Source organism: Trichosurus vulpecula, chromosome 6, assembly GCF_011100635.1.
Source record: "Trichosurus vulpecula isolate mTriVul1 chromosome 6, mTriVul1.pri, whole genome shotgun sequence".
Taxonomy (NCBI): domain Eukaryota; kingdom Metazoa; phylum Chordata; class Mammalia; order Diprotodontia; family Phalangeridae; genus Trichosurus; species Trichosurus vulpecula.
Window position 1 is genome coordinate 82,012,562 of NC_050578.1, and position 21,219 is coordinate 82,033,780.

General features: G+C 40.3%; 1 protein-coding gene across 1 annotated transcript in view; it reads right to left on the reverse strand.

Moving 5' to 3' along the window:
• The window catches only part of SLC4A4 (solute carrier family 4 member 4), a gene marked incomplete in the record, with an annotated part of 320,448 nt that overhangs the window by 18,691 nt on the left and 280,538 nt on the right, over positions 1-21,219 (reverse strand). The window contains 4 exon segments of the mRNA XM_036762520.1: positions 6,440-6,512; positions 7,645-7,823; positions 20,365-20,526; positions 21,020-21,133. Coding sequence (XP_036618415.1) covers positions 6,440-6,512; positions 7,645-7,823; positions 20,365-20,526; positions 21,020-21,133 — 528 coding nt within the window.

Below are 21,219 nucleotides of genomic sequence, written 5' to 3' on the forward strand. Positions count from 1 at the left end.
GTTTTATGAGGGACAAAAATAGAACACACTGGTTCTCTAGCCTCCACAGAATTTGAGAGTTTGGGTAAAAGTTGTATTCATGTACTGCCTCTAAGAAGAAATTCAAGATAATGTGTACCACGGTGTACATTTTCTCTCTGGAAAGCTAAACTTAAGCCTTTGCAATTATAATGATTTACTATTGTTAGAGTTTTGACTTATTTGTTTTTTTAAAACCATTGCTGGCTGCTTTTATACCCAACACAAATTAAAACCAGAAACTCCATATTTTCCTAGTCTGGTGACTGCTATCCCACCCAGGATACAGATTTCTTAGGAAACTGTTTGTGAGGTTTTTAGCAAAGGGTCACATTCTACAAAGAAGACCTGATCTCAAAGGCACGGAAGATTCATGAAACTTTTTCAAATCCTGGGGTGCAGATTTGGCCCATTCAAATGGGCTTCACTGGTATTCAATCAATCAGGGGGGAGCAGATTGTTTGTCCTTTTTCCAGTTATCTTACCAGTCAATTTTTAAAACAAAAGAAAGTGCTTGAGGGAAGGCCAAAGAATGTTTGTTTGTTTTTAAAGATAAGGCCCTACTTTACCTACCAAAAAATCAAAACATGGAAATATAAATTAGGCTAAAATATTAAAACACAAAGTATAAGTGGATATAATTTACAAGGTCAATTAGCACCTCCAAAAGTTTTAATTAGTCAAGGAGTTAACAATGTAGAAAAACAAAAGTTTCTTACCCAGGACAAAAGGGACAAATCCCCAGAAAATTACGACAATATTTGACTGATTCATTTACTGTATAGATTAAGTTAAATGTAGATTAATAGATAAGAGAGCTTCTGGGAACCAGAGGGTACTGCGTTCAAGTCCTACCTCATGCACATATTGCATATGTGGCCCACTAAGTCAATTAATCTTTCATTGTTCTAGGCAGCTCTCATCAGGAGCTCCTAACCTAGAGTCTGTGAACTTCTCGGGGAGGGAGAGAGGGAGAGAGAGAGAGCAGACAGAGATAGCCTATACTGAAAGGCTTCTTTCTGAAAGGTTAAAGAAAAGTATCTTAAGCAAAGGGAAAATACCACAAAGCCTCAGGAGCCTTCACTGTATGCTTGGAGACACATCTCACAGCATAGCCTTCAGTCTCTCCTAGAAGAGATGCTAGCAGAGAACACTGGAAGCAGGCTTGCACAGTGAATGCCTACAGGGACAAGTCCCCAAGACCCTTTTATAATCCGGTGTCAACCATGGCACAGGCAGAAAAATTATGTCTATCAAGATTCCAGGGAATTTAACTTTTTAACTCTGGAATAATATATCTTCATCTCCTTGATCTTGGGCTTTAGCTATGATGCAATCAAAAAGAGTCTATGATCTCTTTTGGAAGTACATGGAGCCATGCCAAAAGCAGCCCAGAAGTTGAATTTTTAAAATTGTTTCTCTATAGTTTAAATTCTGCCCAGTCCTTGCATCTTGCAATGGAAGCAGTTCAGAATGGGTATTATAGAGGCTCTAAATATATACTATTTCTCATCAGGGCAAGGGTGGAATTTTGGATTTGGGTTAAAGAGACTGAGAAGCAAAGATTTAAGTAAGGGTGAGATAGAGAGAGGATAGGGACAAAATTTAATGCTGGCTCCCTCCAGATCTACCCCAATGATGTCAAACTCAAATAGAAAGGAGCCTCTAAAGAATACTTAAGTGTTCCAGCCAGTGCATATTGACCTATAAAACCACATATTCTCATCTACGGTCTATTGTATTTTTATTTCTTTTGTGTTTTGGCCACACTCGGGAGAGTTATAGGCTACTTCTTACACCTCTACTCCAGCCCCTGTATTTCTACACTAACTACACAGTACTCTCCTCTACGAACTATGGTTCAGCCAAACTGGTCTTCTTGCCATCTTGCTATGACTTCACACAATCTTTCTCTCGAATTCAGGCTTCCTTCATTGCTACCACTTTGTGGAATCTCTACCTTCCTTCAAAACCTAGCTCCAACATTACCTGGTTTCCTGCATAAAGCCTTCCCTAGTTCCCCCTACCCCCCACCCCAGCCACTAGGGCCTCTTTCTCAAATGTCACCATAGGAGCATTTTGCATATAGTTTATATGTGTGTGTATACATATGTATGTATGTATGTATACGTTTATGTACATGTTTCATCCAATAGAATGTAAATTTGCTGAGGGCAGGGACTGTCTCATTTCTGTCTTTATTGCTATTGTTACTGTTTGTCCTTTGTTCTCAAAGAAGACCAATGACACTCTAAGGGTGATGTCTTGACAAGCACATGAATTGGATTTAAGTCCTGGAATCTAACACAATTCCTGATGTCACTATGATAGCAGCTTAATAAATGCTCACTGATTAATTGATAAAGTCACCAAATAAATCTTATAGAGTTTTGAACACAATTTGTGCTAAAAAAAACCCCCAAAATAACAACCAATTCCACCAATAGCCCCCAAATTAGCAGTGGACTGACTCTCAGGGAAACTTTACTTATTTAGACTTATGCAACTAATTTTCAAACGCAAGATTAAGACCTTTCTTCTAGACCTCTTGGTCATTTAGCCTAGGTCCCTTATAGGGTACAGTGGCTGAACCAACATTGCTCTGAAAGAGAGTCAATTTTTAAGCCAATCAACTTAGGAATCCAATCCTTCTTGGTCCACTCCTTACTATCCTACTGCATCAGCAACTGAAATCCAGTGCTTCTCAGGCTCTGTTCTTGACCATGGTCAAATAAAGGAGGAAGCTGCTTAACAGCAAAAACTTTGTGAACCTCTCATAATTCCACACATTCTTGTACTGAAAAAGTCAGGTTTCAATCAAGAGAATCATACACACAGGTTTCTTTTTATACGTATAAGCAGATATGGTAAAACAGTTACTCGGGCTATTTAATGCATAGGAAAACATTAATAGGATCCTCTGGAGTCACCACATTTGAGAAGGAATGGAATTTTCCACCTGGCCTGTTGAATGAAATAGGGTTTTGCCTACATTTAAGACAGAGGTTTTTAAACTGAAGGTCTTGAACTTGTATGTGCACATATATGTAAATATATGTATGCATATGTGTACAATATATGCATATATATACTATTTTAAAAATGATTGCTTTTAGAATCCTATATATTTTATGCACTGAGAAACATGATATTTTAAGAAGGGGTCCATAGTCTTTACCTAATTTCTAAGGGGAAATGACACACAAAAAGTCAAGAACCCCTGATTTAACATTTTGTCTTTCCTATTGATCTTATGCCTTTTAGCCACCGATTAGGCAGCAAGATACTAGGGAAAGAATGTGGGATTCAAAATCAGAGGGCCTAGGTTCAAATTCTGGCTCTCTCTTATGTGACCTGAGCTAGACAAGTCACTTAAATTCTCTGAGTGTCAATTTGTCCATCTTTCAAGGGGATCAGGCCAGATGGCCTCTGAGGTTCATTCTAACTTGAATACCAAGATCCCACATATGTGGTCACTACTATTCTACAATAGCCACAAGATTTTTTGTTTAAAAGCCATCGATTGTCTAGTAGAGAGTACAATAACTGGGAGTCAACTTTCTCACTCAAAGGTAATCACTGGGTTAATAGGCAATCAAGCTCCATTGAGGCAAATGAGAAAGGTTAGATGTTGACCTTGACCTCTGCCCATTTGTTCCATGAGTTTTAGTGCTTGGTTTATAAATGAACTCAAAAGTCTAGTGTTCTCAATTGGGCAGGAGTGGGGTTGGGAAGGGAGGGAGAGAAGGGAGATCTTGGCTGATTAAAACAAATAAAATACATTTTTTTCAATGACTTCAAAAGAACTATGGGCTGAGCCCTCCTAACTTAAGAGTCTGGAGAGACACCAACACATCATTACAAATCCACCTGATTTGATCTACAAGAAAGTTTCCCAAAGTCACAGCATGCTGGAGCCAAGGCTATCCCAATATCCTAGCCTGCACATTGAGAGATGGAATATGATACCACTCTCCAAAGTTGTGTGGCCGACTTTTTTTCCTGTTCTTCTAAACTTATTGAGATTTTCCCCAGGATGTCATGGTGTTCCTTCTTTGTTTTTCAGTGGACCTGTGATTTCATCTCCCTAGGAAACTTGCCATGAAGAAATGCCCCTACCAGGGCTGGCATTCCCCTACAACTTATCATCTTAAGAGTTTTGTCCTGTGCAGGTTGAGTGACGTGGCCAGCCAGGGTCCCCCATGTAACAAGAGTCCAACACAAACCTGGGTCTTCCTGTATATATTTTGTATAGGCAAAGATGTGTGCATGTTGTCTGCCCTAAGAGAATGTTGAGTACACACAGAAAGTGCTGAACATTTGGTGATTAATATTCTCTTTCTCTATTTCTCTCTTTCTCTGTCTCTCTTCGAGTCTCTTTCTCTGTCTTTCTCTTTTTCCCTCCTATCTAACCCCACCCCCTACCACACAAACATCTATCATCCACCCTTATACCTCATCGATTCATCAGAATGGTTTCAAAATTGGGCTAAAATATCATGGTTAGGAGAGACAGACAGAGACAGAGATGCAGAGAGAAGAGAGAGGGAGAGAGGGATGGAGGGAGGAGAAGAGAGGGGGAAGGGTAGAGAGAGGAGAGAGGAAGAGGGAGGGACAGAAAAGAGGAGGGGAAGAGAAGGAGGGGAGGGGGAAAGAAGGAAGGCAAGAGAGGAGAGGGAGGAGAAGAAAGTGAAGGGTCTGGGAGAGAGGAGAAGAGGGGACAAGAAGGAGGGGAAGAGAGGGGGAGTGGAGAGAGCAAAAGGGGGAGGTGGGGAGGAGGAGAGAGGGAGATGGGGAGAGAGGAAAAGTGAGAGAGAGGAGGGAAAGAGAGAGGGAGAGGGGAAGGGAAAGAGGGAAAGGGAAGGATGAGAGGGACTGCCAGAAAAACAGAGAAAATGTCTTTGAGCCTCCAGCGGTCAAGTGCCATACTGGGTAGCAAAATGAGGAAATAAGTTTCTTGAAGTAGGGATTGGAAGGCAGCATTAGTGAAAATGTGATGTGTCACCTCTTCCTAAAAATAGCAATTCACACAATATCTGTTCTCTGCTTCCCTTTGGAATCATCCATGATTAGTCACCTAGCAGAGTCTCCAGGATTGAAGTCAAAGCACTGGAAACAACATTGAAACAAAGAACATTGCTTGGGGGTAGTCTGACTATTGGAACCTTGGGCTTTACATATTCTTCATGGGAAAGAATATTCAATCACAGAAACTAATAGAAAAATGTTTAGAATGGCCCCAATTTGCCCTGATAGAACATGAGCAGGAAATTTGTGACCATTTTTACATGCATCAGTTAGCAGCTCCCTCTCCACTAAAGACTCTTTTGGTAGTGTTCTGGGGCATTAGGGAGAAGAATGGATCAGGGCTCAGGAAATGCGAATTCTGCTTTGACTTCCACTAAGTTGGTGACCCAGGGCAAGTCCCTTAGACTTTCTAGACTTCAAGTTCTTCATCCATAAAGGAAGGGGTTACGTGACCAAAACATACCACTTCTAATCAGATTCCCAGTTGCTGCAGGCAAGGCCATGCCTCTCTCAACTCAAAAATATCAATTAAACCAGTAATTTGGCTTCTGGAGAAGAAGCAACAAGCTGATTGAATTTTGCACTTTTCAATTAATTGCTTTGATCTCATGGAAAAAATCAAGAAAAAACAAGCTGGATAAGGGGTAAGAAGGGGGTTAGGGGATTAGGCTGAAGGTGCCAATCAATCCCCTTAGTTCAGATTTTTCCTTAACTTGAAACTTGATGAACCTGAAAGGGAAGAGGAAGCTGATTCTATCTCAGCATAGATTCACACTCTTCCTTAGAGACTGTCCCCACTGTAGCTTCTGTGTCATCTATGCAGGTATTTATTCACCCCATCCTGAAAACTTTCACAATGACTTATACTAAGTTTCTCAATCTACCCTGTAATTTTTCTCTGCCAGAAGTTTATTTCTTAAGCTTTCTAATTATAGGCCAGTCATTTTCTCTAATCTTTCTTTATGCAACTATCTTTGGAGCCAAAGACAGTGGGAGCACTGTCAGCAAGAACAGCAAATGGAATAAAAGGAGGTGGTCCATATTGACCTTGACTCACCCCAGTTTCCTGGCAATCTAGGGGCTGGAAGGAGTTGGGGGGGGAGGGCAGGTAAGGGGGTTGGGAAAATGAACAGTATTGAGAGAAGACAATAAGGGGTGAGGGTGAAGGAGAGTTATGAAAACATCATAATGGGTGAGGAAAATTAATGGAAGTAAAAGATGATCAGCCAAAATGAGGGATTGGAGCCTCCGTCCTGGCTGGTCACATGCCTCAGGGTCTCCCTAAGCATTCAGCATAATCTTCCAAATATCTGCAAAGGATTCTCCTTTTAATGTGTCACTTTCTCAATATTCTAAGAAGAAGGAAGAAGAGGAGAGTATCTGGAATATTTACCTTCAAGATGGGAGCCATAAAGACTGACAGACCAGTCAGAATAAACACAAGAGTTCCGGTGACTCTTTGTTCCCTGAAATCAAACCAAAAGGTTACCTCCTGTTTTCACACACATGTTCCTAGTTTTTTATTTCCCCCAAAGAAAATGAACTGTCCAAGTCAATGTTGAATGTGGCTCAAATATCATGTTATTAATACTTTTGGGGCAATGTACAAACTCAATGCTTTTTAAAAAAATTACCAACTGATTGGCTCATTAAACTGGACCATGGATTTAAATGACTGATGTGATAAATGAAAAACCTTCTTGCTAAATTCTTTGTTCTTGATCAACAGGTTTGTTTATAAGAGACAGGAAAGAACAACCAGTCTTTGCTTGTCAGTTACTGGCTTCTTTGTATTCATAATTTTTTTAAAAGCACTTTGACCATCTATAGAATGATTTTTCTTTCCCAGGAGACAACTATGATATTGTCTCATATGCTGGCTGACAACTCATGAGAGAGCAATAGAGCTGATCAGGTTCCTTTTCAAGTTAGTGATACTTTTAAAAAATATCATTCACACCCAGAACCCTCTATCCAAAGAATTGGTCCTTCACTGCCATTTTGGCTAGAATGACTCCATTCTCGGGGCTCTACACACAAGCACATACAAGGACGGACCTCTGGAAAGTTTACAACAGGCATGGCACAGGTTCTGCCTCCATGCCTTTAGAGTCATTTTAATTCAATCAGTCCAGGTCAGAACTTCTCAATGGTGGGTTTCAAGGCAGAAAATTCCATTGTGAAGTTGCTTATCAAGGGTCAAAATTCTGATTCATGGGCAGACATAAAAGCTCCATTGAGATCCAAATAAAGCTAAAAGGTGGTCTTTCTATTGTCTCTATGTAAATATGACACCCCTGATATGTCCTCAGGAAAAATCAAATCCTTAGGATAATATGCCAATATTTAGTTTTTCACCATAAAAGAGAAATTGGTTGAAGATGTCCTAACCTCGGGTAAACTCACAAAAGCCATCAATGATCATACTGTGGCCAAAAACTAAGTCCTTCCTAATTCGTAACAATGGGCTAATCCTGAATTGGCCCTTTTCCTAGCTTCAATTTCATTTGCTCAAAAGGAAGAATTGCATGCAAATATGTTATGATTCCTGGAATCTACATGAGTATTAAGACTTCTTCCTCTGGCTTATTAGCATACCTGACTCCTAGAAACTTGGGTTGTTCTCCAGGTGCAGATGTCTCGGTCTCCATCTTCAAACTGTCAATGTGAGCGATGGAGATGACAGTAGCAGCCACATACCATGGGAGAGCCATGAAGGAACATACAACCATGAGAATGGCCACCCAGAAGAGATCCAGATGGTAGCCAGCTCCTTTCTGTAGAGAGGAGAAACAAAATTATTGTGAGAACCCATTCCTACTGGGTGAATATCAAATGGCCACTTGAAGTGGAAAGGTTATATAAACAGGAAACAAAAAGGAATGGAATATATGACTATGAAGAATTGAGAGAAACTTGGTTAGCCTTTATAGGAACTGATGCAAAACCAAATGAGGCAGGCCAGGAGAATGATTTATGTGGTGACTACAATAATTCAAAGGAAAGCAGCTGTGAAAGACTTCAGAATTCTGATCCATGAAATAATTAACCATGATGACTGATGTTGAAACATACTTCTGTTCCCTAGGAGCTCTCCACTCCATCTCCTGCCTTCCCTCTACCCACCCCTTCTCCCTCAAGCTGAGAATAACCCGCATCACCCCCACCTCTGCTTCTTAAAAGTCTGATCTTCCCTCAAAGTCAAGTTCACAGTCAAGTGCTGCCTCCCTGTTTAAGCTTTCCTTAAACTCCCCAGCTGGTAGTGCTTTTCCTTTCCTCTATTTCCCTTGACTCATTTTGCATATTCCCCTGGAGAAAGGAGGAAGGTAATGGTCATTTTCGAATTCCTGGTACCTAGCAAAGTGTCTCAAAAACAGTTTGGAGAACTGTATGATTCTCCTTCTTCCTCTTGCCCTTAATTTGGAGGACATCTTTCTATTTTACCTTCTTGTCGTAAAACCTCAGGGCAATTTTCCTTAATAATTTCTTGTAATATTCAATAATAATAATGATATTGACATCTTCCAAGATTTAGTCTTTGACTGTCTACTCTTCTTTCTTAAAATATTCTTCCTTAGGTATTTCATCTATCTCCAAGTTTTCAACTACAACTTCTACGGAGATGACTCCAAAATCTCTCTGCAATCCTGATCTCTTTTGTGGGCTCTGGTCAGTGGGGTACCGGAGCTCCTCATACCAATTTCTGAAAGCTGATTGCTAAATTTTCTGTGTTAGCATTTACCCCCTCAGAAATTGGCAAACACTATAAATCAGGGGTTGATTTGTTGTTTTGATGGTTGTCCTGACTTAAGAAAGTTAACGGAGATTATGTCAACTTAATCCAATTTCAAAGTGTGTCATTGTACTTTTTCCGCCTGGGTAACTGGTTGTTAAACAGTTACCAGCACACTCTGGCCCAAGTGCATTTCCAAGGATCTGCTAGACATATGCACTTGGAGGTCCCCTCCCCCTTCCCAATTTTCCCATTTGTTATGTGTCTCTCAATTAATACAAGCTTAAAACCCCTAGAGTCAATTTGATACCTTCAATTAGTTAAGCCACCTTCTCCATATATAATAGGAGGTGGAAAGAGTCCTGGACTCTGACAATGACTAGTCATGTGTCTATGGTCAAGTAATTCCACCTATATCTTTGTTTATTTCATCTGTAAAATGTGATTAATACCACCTCAAGGCTATCCTAAGGCTCAGATGAAATGTGTGTGAAATACTTTGCCAACTTCAAAGCACTATGTAAATATCAGTAGTAATTAGTATTCTAATCTCTTCCCTCATTTGTTACCGAAAGATGTGTTAATGGATTAGTTGGATAACTCATAAGTCTTCTCTTATTCCAGCTAAATACCTGGCTATAAATTTCTTACATTGTAGATGCTTCATACCTATTTTCAAGTCCCTCAACCATCTCTGATAACATTTCCCAAGATAATCCTGTTTCTTTTAATTTCCCCCATCCCTGTTCTGTTTATGGTCCCCAAGCTGGGTCTGGGCAACATGGACTTCATTAGAGTAAAGACATCAAACACAGGACTGGGATCCTTATGTACAGCTTGGTGGCTCCTGTTTCTGAGTTTGACCCCAAAGCACTAGAGAAAGAATTTCATGACTGCAAAGTGGTAGGCGATTAGAATACCTATTTGTCCTGTAAGCTACCTGTAGCCAGTGGCATTGCTCTTTTCTGCTCCCCAGTAAGGTTAGTGTGGACTGAACAACTTACATAAGTTGGAACACATGTTTTGAGATCCTTAATGCTGAAAGGCAACTGCTGGTTGCCATTTTGTGGAAGACAGATTTTAATTGGTGGTAGGAAATCCAACACAAAACACCATGATATGGGAGAGAGAGAGAATTCAACATGGAGCCAAAAGAACTAGGTTTAAGCCTTGGTTCTTCCACTTGTTACCTGCATGGCCTTTCTGGGCGTCAGTTTCCCCCTCTGTACAATGATGACTAGGTGGCCTCTAAGGTCCCTTAAAACAACATTCTATGATCATGTGAACACTGGGGTCTATTCTGGACTGCTCAGGTTGAGTGACCTGTACAACCCACAAGGCCATGGGCACCATTTAGGACTTATGTGTGGGTGGACTCCATGTTGCATCCAGCCAATATGTAGCTGTGGCTATGTGTGGTTATCCCTCTCTCTCCTCCTCATTCTCGAGCTCCCAAAAGTTGTATAAGTGTATGTCTGCCAGTAAAAACTCACCTGTCTATATAGGTTCAAGCTCTTTCAAAGCACATCCCTTTACATAGCTCTTTCAGGGCAGGGATTGTCTTTTGCCTCTCTTTGTATCTCCAATGCTTAACACAGTGCCTGGCACATAGGAGGTGCTAATAAATGTTTATTAGTTGACATATAAAAAGTACTCAGTGGTGTTGAACTGAACTGAATTGTTAAGTCAGAAAAATAATTCTCATCAAGGGCTAGGAAGGGCTAGAAGCAGTTGGGTGGCCCAGTGGATAGAGACTTGGGGTCAGCTACACCTGAATTCAAGTCCTCACATACTTGCTAACTGTCACTTAATCTCTTTTTGTCTCAGTATCCTTATCTGTAAAATGGGAATAACAAAGAGAATCAAATAAGATAATAGCTGCAAAGTGCTTTTCAAAGCTTAAAGCTCTCTAGAAATGCTAAATATTAATATTAGCAAGGGTTATCATTATCTCCCTCCTCCCTATCCTTCCACTATGCCCACTGGACCTTCCATTATATTAACAAATCACCCCTCATAATAGAATTGTACCCTCCTTGCCTACCCCTAAAAGGACTTTTATATGTCTCTACATCATATAGATCATCCATCTATCCATCCATCCATCCGTCTGTCTGTCTTCTATCCTGTCTATCTATCTATCTATGTATCTATCTATGTATCTATGTATCTATCTATCTATCTATCTATCTATCTATCTACGATATCTATCGATTGATTGATCGATCAGTCTGTCTGTCTATCTGTCCATCAGTCCATCTTTCCATCTGTCTGTCCTTTTGTCTGTCCATCCATCCAACTATCTGTCTGCTTGTACATGCCCATCTTGTTTCCCTCAATAGAGAGTGATCTCTTTAAGGCCAACAACTGTCTTATTTGGCTCTGTATCCCAAGGACCATACCTATCACACAGTAGGTAGTTAATAAAAATGCTTGCAGAACTACATGGAAGGACCCTCTAACAGAGTGCTAAATTACTGCTGAGTAAGCAAAGCTGCTTCTCACACTGGAAAATAATTCCAATTGGACTGGGACAAGTCATAAAAATAATTAATCACCCATGAATCAGAAATATAACTAGCTTAAAACAACATCTTTCCATGGTCAAAAAAACACTTTCTGACTGGAAAAGCAGACAATCTAACAAAACATCTAGTTTTTTTATTCCTTGAGTAAATATTTTAAACTCTTCCAAAGTGTTATTTCGCTGGTTCCATCTCTCCACTTTATTTATGAAGAAATCAGATACTGAATACCCCTATGGAGTCTGTGAAAAGGGAACAGCCGATGGGCACAGCATGGAAGGGATAAAGGCAACAGCAGAATGGGAGGGCCCAGGAGAGGGCGTGGGAGGGCTAGCTCCAAGACATGGAGATGATGGTTTACACTGGAAGCCAAGCAACGGCGATCCTGGAGATTTGGTTACAGCCAAGTAGAACACAGCTCTCCTTTCATTGGGATATCAGGACTTCACACACAGGGGGCTGGCTGACCACATGCTCAGAGAACGTGTTTATAGACAAGTACAACATCAGTTACTGTGAAGGGTAGGGGGAAGGACAACTCCGTCTCATCCAACTTTTCATTTTGCAAGTGGGAGAACGGAGACCCAGGGAACCTGAGGATCATAGACTCAGAGCTAGAAGGACCTTAGAGAACATCTAATCCAAACTCTTCCCTCTGCAGATAAGGAGACTGAAGCTCAGGAAGGTTAAGTCAAATCAACAGGAATTTATTAAGTATTTACTATGTGTTAGGAAGGACAGGTAGGTAGCTCAGTGGATAGAGTGCCAAGCCTGGAGTCAGGAAGACCTGAATTCAAATCCAGCCTCAGATATTTAATAGCTGTATGACCCTGGGCAAGTCATTGAACCCCATTTGTGTCAGTTTCCTCATCTGTAAAATGAGCTGGAGAAGGAAATGGCCAACCACTCCAGCATCTTTGCCAAGAAAACCCCAATTGGGGTCATGAAGAGTAGGACACAACTAGAAACAACTGAACAATGAATTCTGACCCATATCTCAAATGTTTCATGATTATTTCTGAATTCCTAGTGGCTAGCACAGCACCTACCAAGCAATATACCTACCAATATACCTACCAAAGTAAATGCTTGTGGAATGGCCACTTGGCTGGGAAAGACCCTAGCTCTTTCCCTAGGGGATAGACAAATCTAGCTGGGAAGAGTGGGAAGACCAGTTAGTTCATGTCAGTTAGTTCCATCAGTAAGCTAATGGCTCTCTTGGCCCTTCTGAATGCTTGCTCGTATGTAAAAGAGAGTACACTATAGTATTAAGCTGAAAAAAGGGAATCCCAGATGGAAAGACATCAGAGCTGTCCTTTATGTCAGCTACAAGCTTTCCCTTCTGAAGGACTCTTCCTTCTTCCTTTCATCCTAACCACTCTCGCCCTTAACTGTTTGCTAAATCAGCCAAAAGTAATGAGAGCACTGGCGTGACTTTGCCAGATTTAGATTTGCAAGCACCTCTAAAACTCTCATGGTCCCCTGACCCTATGACCATGAATCTCCGAACTGCTATTTCAGGGAAGTAATTAGTATCTGGAAAATGACAGCATTCAATCAACAAACATTGATTTGGGACATACTGTGAGCGAGGCGCTCTGCTGGGAAGTGCTAGGAGCCAAAGGTAGACTAGACAAGGGACCTCTCCAGGGGTGTGACAGTCTAGGCTAAGGAGACTTCTACAAGGCAGGATATCCACAGAGAAGAGAGAGAGCAGATGAGATAACATATGGGCAAAGCTTTGTAAACCTTAAAGCGCTATAGAGATGCTTTGATCTTATTCCTTCTAACTGGAGGGATCTCACGTATGAAGCAGATCATGGGAGGTGTCCTGCTGCAGCGTATCTCCCACCACTCCCCAACAGGAGCCCCCTGCTCAGGCCAAACTCATCTGCACATTAATTCCTAAGTCATCCAGCAAAGTCCATGTTCCCCACCATTCTCCTGCTCCCTCTCCCCTCTCTTCCTCTGACTCTTCTTTGGGGGCTTAGCTCATGTCTCAGCTCCTCTATGAAGCCTTCCCAACAGCCTCTAGATTTCAATACGGAGCATATGCTACCCAGGCTTTGTTGTTTTGTGTTTACATAAATGTCCTGCATCCTCAATAAGCTAGATGGTGTAGTAGATAGGGCCTGGAGAGAGGAAGACCTCAGTTCAAATCCAGCCACAAACACTTACTAGCTGTGTCACCTTGGGCAAATCACTTAACCCTCTATCTGCTTCAATTTCCTCTACTCTAAAACAGGGATCATAATAGGGGACCTATGTCCCAGGACCTTTGTGAAGATCAAATGAGGTCATATTTATAAATTTAGCACAGTGCCAGTCACATAGTAGGCACTTAATAAATTTTTGTCACCTTATTCCCTCTATGATTATAGGGATTATGTCTCATATCCCTAAACCTTGAACAGTGCCCTATACTTTGATGAACTTAGTTGTTGTTTACTGATGATGAAAATGAATTTACATGGAAAAAGTCTATTTTCATTAACAAATGGCAAAAAGAGGTTCAATTTTCTGTAATTTTTAGGACTGAAGGCTAAGTTCACTCAAGGACTTACTCTGGAGTTGAGTAAGGTCTACATAATATGGGTTGATCATTACCTTAAAACAAAATGAAGGCATTTGAAGGTTCTATGAAAATAAAAAGTCCAAGTGGTCTAAAATGGATATCTAGGCTCTCTCTGGCAGCAAGGAGGCCAAGCAGAAATGAGCATTGGTTATGAGGCTTGAAAGGTGCACCATTGATGCTTTCCACTTATCACCAACGGTGCTTACTATTGGCATTCCAGGGGCCTGTTGAAGCCATACAGAAAAAGGTAATAACACAAAATTGAAAACAGGAATGACTGCTCGCTCACTCACCAAGTATTTATTGAGCCCTTTCTGTCACAAAAATCACATTATTTTAGAGCTTGAAGGGACCTCAGCTGTTACCTAGTCTCATATACTCCTATAAAGGAATTCCTAGATCATATTACATGCATAGTACTGTGCTAGGTGCTGCAAAGGATAAAAATAGGCAAGGCTTTTTCTTCCAGAACTATTTCTGGTACTAGAATAAAAAAATTGGAGACTCCCCCTCCTCTCCCTTAAACTCAGTCCTACCTCTTTTCTGAGGGTGTGCTGATAATATGTTTAACAACTGACTTTCTAGGAGGACATACTTTTAAGTTTAACCTGAATTATTAATGTTTTCTCTATCACTTTCTTAGTCTAGAAAATCAAAAAACAATAAATCAAGTCCTAATTTGTAGCACTTGCCAACTTCCAGGTGTAAATGCTCACAATGAAAATTTAACAATCAGCTCTTGCCAACCCATAAGAACTGGCTCCAACATATTCCTGCCCTGTTACCACTCATAGCCTGAATGATGCAATAGCAGAATATGACTTTTGATGAAGATGCAACAGATATTTATAGATATTCATATAATTTCAAAAAAATCAAAACTACAGATGACCCAAAAGTCAATGGGAGGACACATGGTGGTATTGGCAGGTTATAACAAGCACTTTACCAATGATGCCTTGCACACAAGAAGTGATGTAAAAGGTAGTATGAAGGAATATAGAAAAGGGGGTGGCCAGGCTAACCATGCATCAAGAGAGAGGGAATGATGGATGGTTCATGTGTTGGACTGGTGCCCAGACATACTCAGAGGCAGCAAGGGGCACCACAGGGCATAGAGTTCTGGGTGTGGCGTCAGTAAGACCTGAGTTCAAAGCTGGCCTTAAATCTCAGCTGTGCCTTAGTTTCCTCAACTGCCAGATAATACCACCTACCTCGAAGGGCTGTTACAAAGATCAAATGAGATATTTCCATAAAGCTTAGCACAGTGCCTGGCATGTAGTAGGTACTTAATAAATGCTTATTCCTTTCCCTCTTCCCTCTCATGAAATATTCAAAGGAATCTAGTGAAGGCTTTCATACCTCAGGAACACTGTCTACAGCACTCCATTCCCCATCTTCCTGCCAGGGATGTTCTTCCTCTTAGAATCTTTGGCTTTCCTCAAGACTTAAGTACCACCTTCTGAAAGATGTCCTTCCTAATTTTCCTAGCCACTAATCCTAGCCCTCTGAGATTTCCTTCCATCCTTTCTGTATGTATGTGTGTATGTGTGTATGAGCATATATATGCATATATATGAGCATATACATATTTATGTATATACACACATATATAATCAAATAATTACATATTATATAAATAGTATAGCTGTATATACTATTTATACAATATGATTAATTGGAATTTTGGAAGTCAGAGACAAGGGCCAGAGAATTCCAGCCATGTGCAGCATACAAGACTAGAAAGGGGCAAAGCCAGTTGCTAACGCTCCAATCTGGCCAGAACACAGGGCAAGTGTGGAGGCTTAATAAAGAAATAAGACTGGAAAGGACATTTGAGATATATCATGAAAGATTGTGACCATGAAACTAAAGCATATATATAGAACATATTATTATATATCAATAGCATAGTTATATGAATATATTTGTGAATATTATATTTATATATAATATAGATACAATACACAACAGGGTATAATTGAATAATTAAATATTGTGTTATATAACTATTACATTTATATAGACATAAGATTTCTATAATATAAATATAAGTTGAATATAATATAAATATATAATATACTCTCATAATATAGTAAAATTGTTATAAACAAATATATTAAAATATAGATTACCATAAATAATATAAATGTAAAATGTTGTGTTACATTATGCTATGCTATGCTATGTTACATTTGTAATGTTATGTTATGTTATGTTATGTTATGTTATGCTATGTTATGTTATGTTATGTTATGCTATGCTATGTTATGTTATGTTTAGGATGTAAACTCCCTGAGGGCAGGGACTACTTTTGCTCTTTTTTTGTATTCCCAGCACACAGGAAGTTCTTAATAAATATAGCTGACTGTCTGACTCAGTGGCTTTCCCCCCATCATACTGTACACTCAGTAAAAATCAGCCTGTACATCATCTATCTTTGGGTCCTCCCATGTTGAGCGCCATGCATTGTGCAAAGCCAATAACTAACCTACATCTGTTAGACTGAAATGCCCTGAAGTTGAATTGTAGTGGTTAAGAAGTACCCACACCAAAGAAATCACCAGAGTTGAAAAACTACTATAAAAGGCAGTATACAATAAGTGCCATAAGAGAGAAATGAAGACCATGTCGTGGGAGACTGAAGGGAAAGAGGGAAAAGTTAAAACAAGGGGGAAAGCATTCAGGAAAAACTGCATGGGCATGGAAGAAGCAGCTGTCTTCAATAATGAATAGAATTTTGGTAGTCGGTGACAGGGGCTAGGGAATTCTAGCCATGTGCAAATGTTCAAGACTAGAAAGGGGCAAGGCCTGTTGCTAATTGTCCGATCTGGCTATAACACAAGGCAAGTGTGGAGGCTTAGTAAGGGAATAAGGCTGAAAAGGGAATTTGAGATGGAATCATGGAAGGTAAAGCATTGGCACTTGATTCAGCAGACATGGGAAGCCACTGAGTGAAGATCTTTGCATGGGATAATGGCAGTATCAGAGTAGGGTTTTAGGAAAATGAATCTGGCAGTGGTATTCAGGATGGATTGGGGATGGAATGAAAGGCTATGGACAAAGAGATCAGGTATGACCTCACCATTACATTAGAGCAGAGTGAAGTAATGCAGTCCTCATTTAGAGTGGCCTGGGAAATGGTGGTGCTGTCAAAAATGGAAAGGAAGGGTTGTATTGGACAATCATTACATCAGATCATTTGGGGTTTTCTCTAAATTCATCACTGAACTTCTAGTCCCCTACCCTTATTTCATCCCTACCCTGAGCCTGTTTCCTTTGGAGACATGCTTCAGTCTAGTGAAGAGATATTAGATTCCAAGGGAGGAACTCACAAATTCTCTTTTCTGACTCTGCTAATGGCTCTGTGACTGACCTTGGAAAAGTCAGGACCTCTATGAACTCTGACTTATTCAAGAGGTCCCCACAGGAATACTGCAAGAAAAAAACCAAGCAGAGTGAGGGCCAACGAAAGCCAAGGACTCTGGCATTCTGACATCATTACAAAGCTGTTCAGTGAAGTGGATAAATGGGTCCGATACCTATGCAAGCAGCGAGCCAGCCAGCTTGGCTTGACTCGGTGCCGAAACAAATGCTCGCTGAAAACATGCTGCTTTTAATATCGTAATGTTTTTGTCTCGCTCAGCATCTCAGCCTTCTTAATCATTTTCAAGTAGTCCTCGGCTTTCCAAGTTAGAGACGGGATCACAGCTCTCTTGTGATTAATTGACTATCCTTCTTAACTCCATGTGAGCACAATTCACCCTGGAGGGAACAGCTTTTGGAACAATTACATTCATGGTGAAATGCTCTGTGATATTATGCTTTCCGCAGGTGGAAAAAGAAAAAAAAATGACTGCATTCAGTCAGCAGCCCCTGTTACTCAGAGGAATGTTTTCAAATAAGCAATTCTCAATGTGACAAGAGGTTTTTATTTGTATACTCGATGCCTATATTCGTCTGATGCGTTGACACAATACTTCTCATAGATGGAGAGAGAAGAAGGAATGTTCCTTCATTTATGAAAAAGAAAACAGAGATCCAGAAGTTTTCTGAAAAGCTCATAACTCATAGACCCGAACTCAGAATTGTTGCTAACATCTGTATCAAGCATGGGCCAGGTGTGGCTGGTTGAACTAGCACAGCCAATCCATACTAGCCAAATGTCTATATAACCTTTCATGTCATGGACCATTTTGGAAGTCTGTTGAAGACTATGGATCCTTTCTCAAAATCACTTTTTTAAAAAATCATAAAGGTAATAATAAATTTCAATTAGAAGATAGACAAAATAATCGTGGATTCCTTGAAATTTATCTGTAGACACTCCTTGAGCATCTATGGACCCCAGTTTAAGAACTTCTGTTCTAGGCATAACTGTGCAGATGATGTCAACCCACTTTTTTAAATGAAAAGATTGTTATAAATCAATGGAAATAGATATAATCCTCTCTTCTGGAGAATACCCTGTGTTTCCTCAGTACACAGTGACAGTCAGTGGTATTTGACATGCAAAAAAATATATGCAGGGCAAAAATTATTGTGATTAAAAATAGCTCTAAGACAATGGAAAGTCATAATGGTACTATTCATTTTTTCCTAACTGAATCATCCTTAAGTCTCTATTTTAATGATAGTTAGCAATTATGAAAATAATTTCCTACAAAATGCAGCTATACAAAGTATTTACTGATGTCTGATGAAAACTAATCACATCACATAATACATTACCAACTGGAAGCACACTTGTTCCTTTCCCCCAAAGTCTTGCCTCTGTCTGCTTCATATCCCTAAGGATTTAGATATCTGATATACCTAACCAGAGTTGGCCATTGGGGAAAAAATGTTGACTTCTTGAAATGACTCATTTATAACTTCTCCATGTAAGAAAATGAGAATGTTACCAGACCTGGCTGATTTTGTAGCAGCCTTTCCAATAAAACCCAGAGGTGGTACCTGCGTGTATTAGTCAGAATGAAACTAGTAGTGAAGGAATAGTTATTTCACTCATCCATCAATTAATCAGTCAGCAAATATTTGAGTCAGTCAGCCAGGCATGCAGCAAGCATTTTTTAAGCGTTTACAGTGTGCTAAGTACTGTGCTGGGTACTAGGAGTACAAAGAAAGGCAAAAGGATGTCCCTGTCCTCCAGAAGCTTACATTCACATGGAGGAGAAGATAAGCAAATAATTCTAACAGCTTCCTGCAGAAGGTGGGGCTTGGGCTGAGTCATGATGGAAAGCAGCTGGCAGAGGTGAGGAGCAAAAACATCCTAGGCATTGGAGACAGCCAATGCAAATATGCAGAGTCAGGAAAGGGGGGGTGTCCTCTGTGAGGAACTCCAAGTGGGCCAGGGCCACTGGATCATAGAGTTTGTAGAGGCAAAAAAGTGTAAGAAGATTTTAGAAAGGTCCAGGTTGTGAAGAGTGTTAAGTGCCAAACAGACCACTACATTTGATTCTGGAAGAAATGGGAAGCTACTGGAGTTTGGGGGAAATAGGCGGACCTATGCTTTAGAAATAAATCATTTTGGCAGCTGGATAGAAGTGAGGATAGACTCAAAGCCAAGAAGTCAATTAGGCATCTATTGCAAAAGCTCAGGTGAAGGATGATTAGAATCTGCATTAAGGTGATAGCTGTTTGAGATGATAGAAGCAAACACATACTAAATATGTGGAGAATGTAGAAGTGTGGTGAGTGGGAGAGGGAATCAAAGAGATGCAAAAGGATTGCCTTGCAGCAGTGAGGGCCCTATTGGATTTGTTGTTATGTTTGCAGTTGTTTTCAGGTATGTCCTACCCTTTGTGACCCAAATCTGGGGTTTCCCCTGGCAAAGGTACTGGCATGGTTTGCCATTTCCTTCTCCAGCTCATTTTACAGATGAGGAAACTGAGGCAAACTGGGTGAAGTGAGTTGCCTAAGGTGACACAGCTAGTAAGTGTTTGAAGCTGGATTTGAGCTCATGAAAATAAGTCTTTCTGACTCCAGACTAGGCACTCCATCCACTGTGATACCTAGCACATCAATTTATCGATTGACTGATTGATTTATGCAACATCAATTTTGTTGGACCCAGTCAGCACTTTTTGACTTTCTGCAATGAAGGCAGCTAGGTGGCACAGTGTACAGAGTACTGGACCTGGAATAAGGAACACCCTGTGCTCAAATCCAGCCTCAGGCACTTACTAGTTGAGTCACTTTACCTCTCTGAGGGCCTTGGTTTGCTCATCTGTAAAATGGAGATAATAACAGCCCCTACCTCCCAGAGTTGTGGTGAAGATAAAATGAAATGATATTTAGAAAACATTTTGCACTGTATAAATGTTAATTATCATTAGGTGATCTCTAAGGTCTCTTATTGTTCTAAATTTCAGATTCCATGATAATTAGAGCCTTTGAAGGGATGTTTATAAGAGTAAAATACATTTATTATAATGGTAGCAAAAGGTACAAACAAGTATAGATTAAAATAGAAGGGAACTCACCTTGAGTTTATGTTCTTTTCTATTGACAATAACAGCTGTGATCTGTTGGTCCATGAAAATCAGGATGGTGACCAGCAAGGCAGGAATAGCAGAGGCAAGATACACCCACCAGGGGTTCCCTCCAAAGGGTGGGACAAACCAGCCTCGGTTGGGACTCGTTGGCTTTGAGAACAAAAAAAGAAGGAGGGAGAACTTCAGAATCACCATAATATATTTCAAGGTGAGCATGCCCACCAAATAAGGTTGAATCTACTACTAAGAAATACTTTTGGCCTTATGGTTTTCACTTGGATATGTCTAAAAACTCATCAGTCAACATACATGGTTTCATGGCCCATCCAGATGAGAATGATCTCAGCTCCTCCATCTGAAATCTAACATTTTTGGGGAACCAATGAATAATTCTACAAAGCTGGTTCACAGGGAGCTATGCCAGACTATAGAACTAAGGGCAAAGAAACTCAGAGGCATTTGTGTGGAGATGATAGGTAGACAGGCCCAGAAAGAGACAGAGAGAAACAGAGACAGATAGTAAGAGATAGACAGAAACAGAGAGAGGCAGTGAGATGGAGAGAAAGAGAGATAGTGAGATGGAGAGAGACACAGAGAGAGAGAGAGAGAGAGAGAGAGAGAGAGAGAGAGAATCTTAACCCACCTTGAATTCACTTGGCACAATTAGTTTTGGAGTGTCCACACCTACCAGGGCATCGATAATACAAAAAATGAGGATGGACAGGATAATGGCAAAGTCGCTAATAAGTTTTCTTGCCTAAAAGAAGAAATAAGATACCACTGAGTAGGTTAATACCCAAGACACGGCTTCATCTGCCCATCGTGTTGCTGGATTTCCATGAG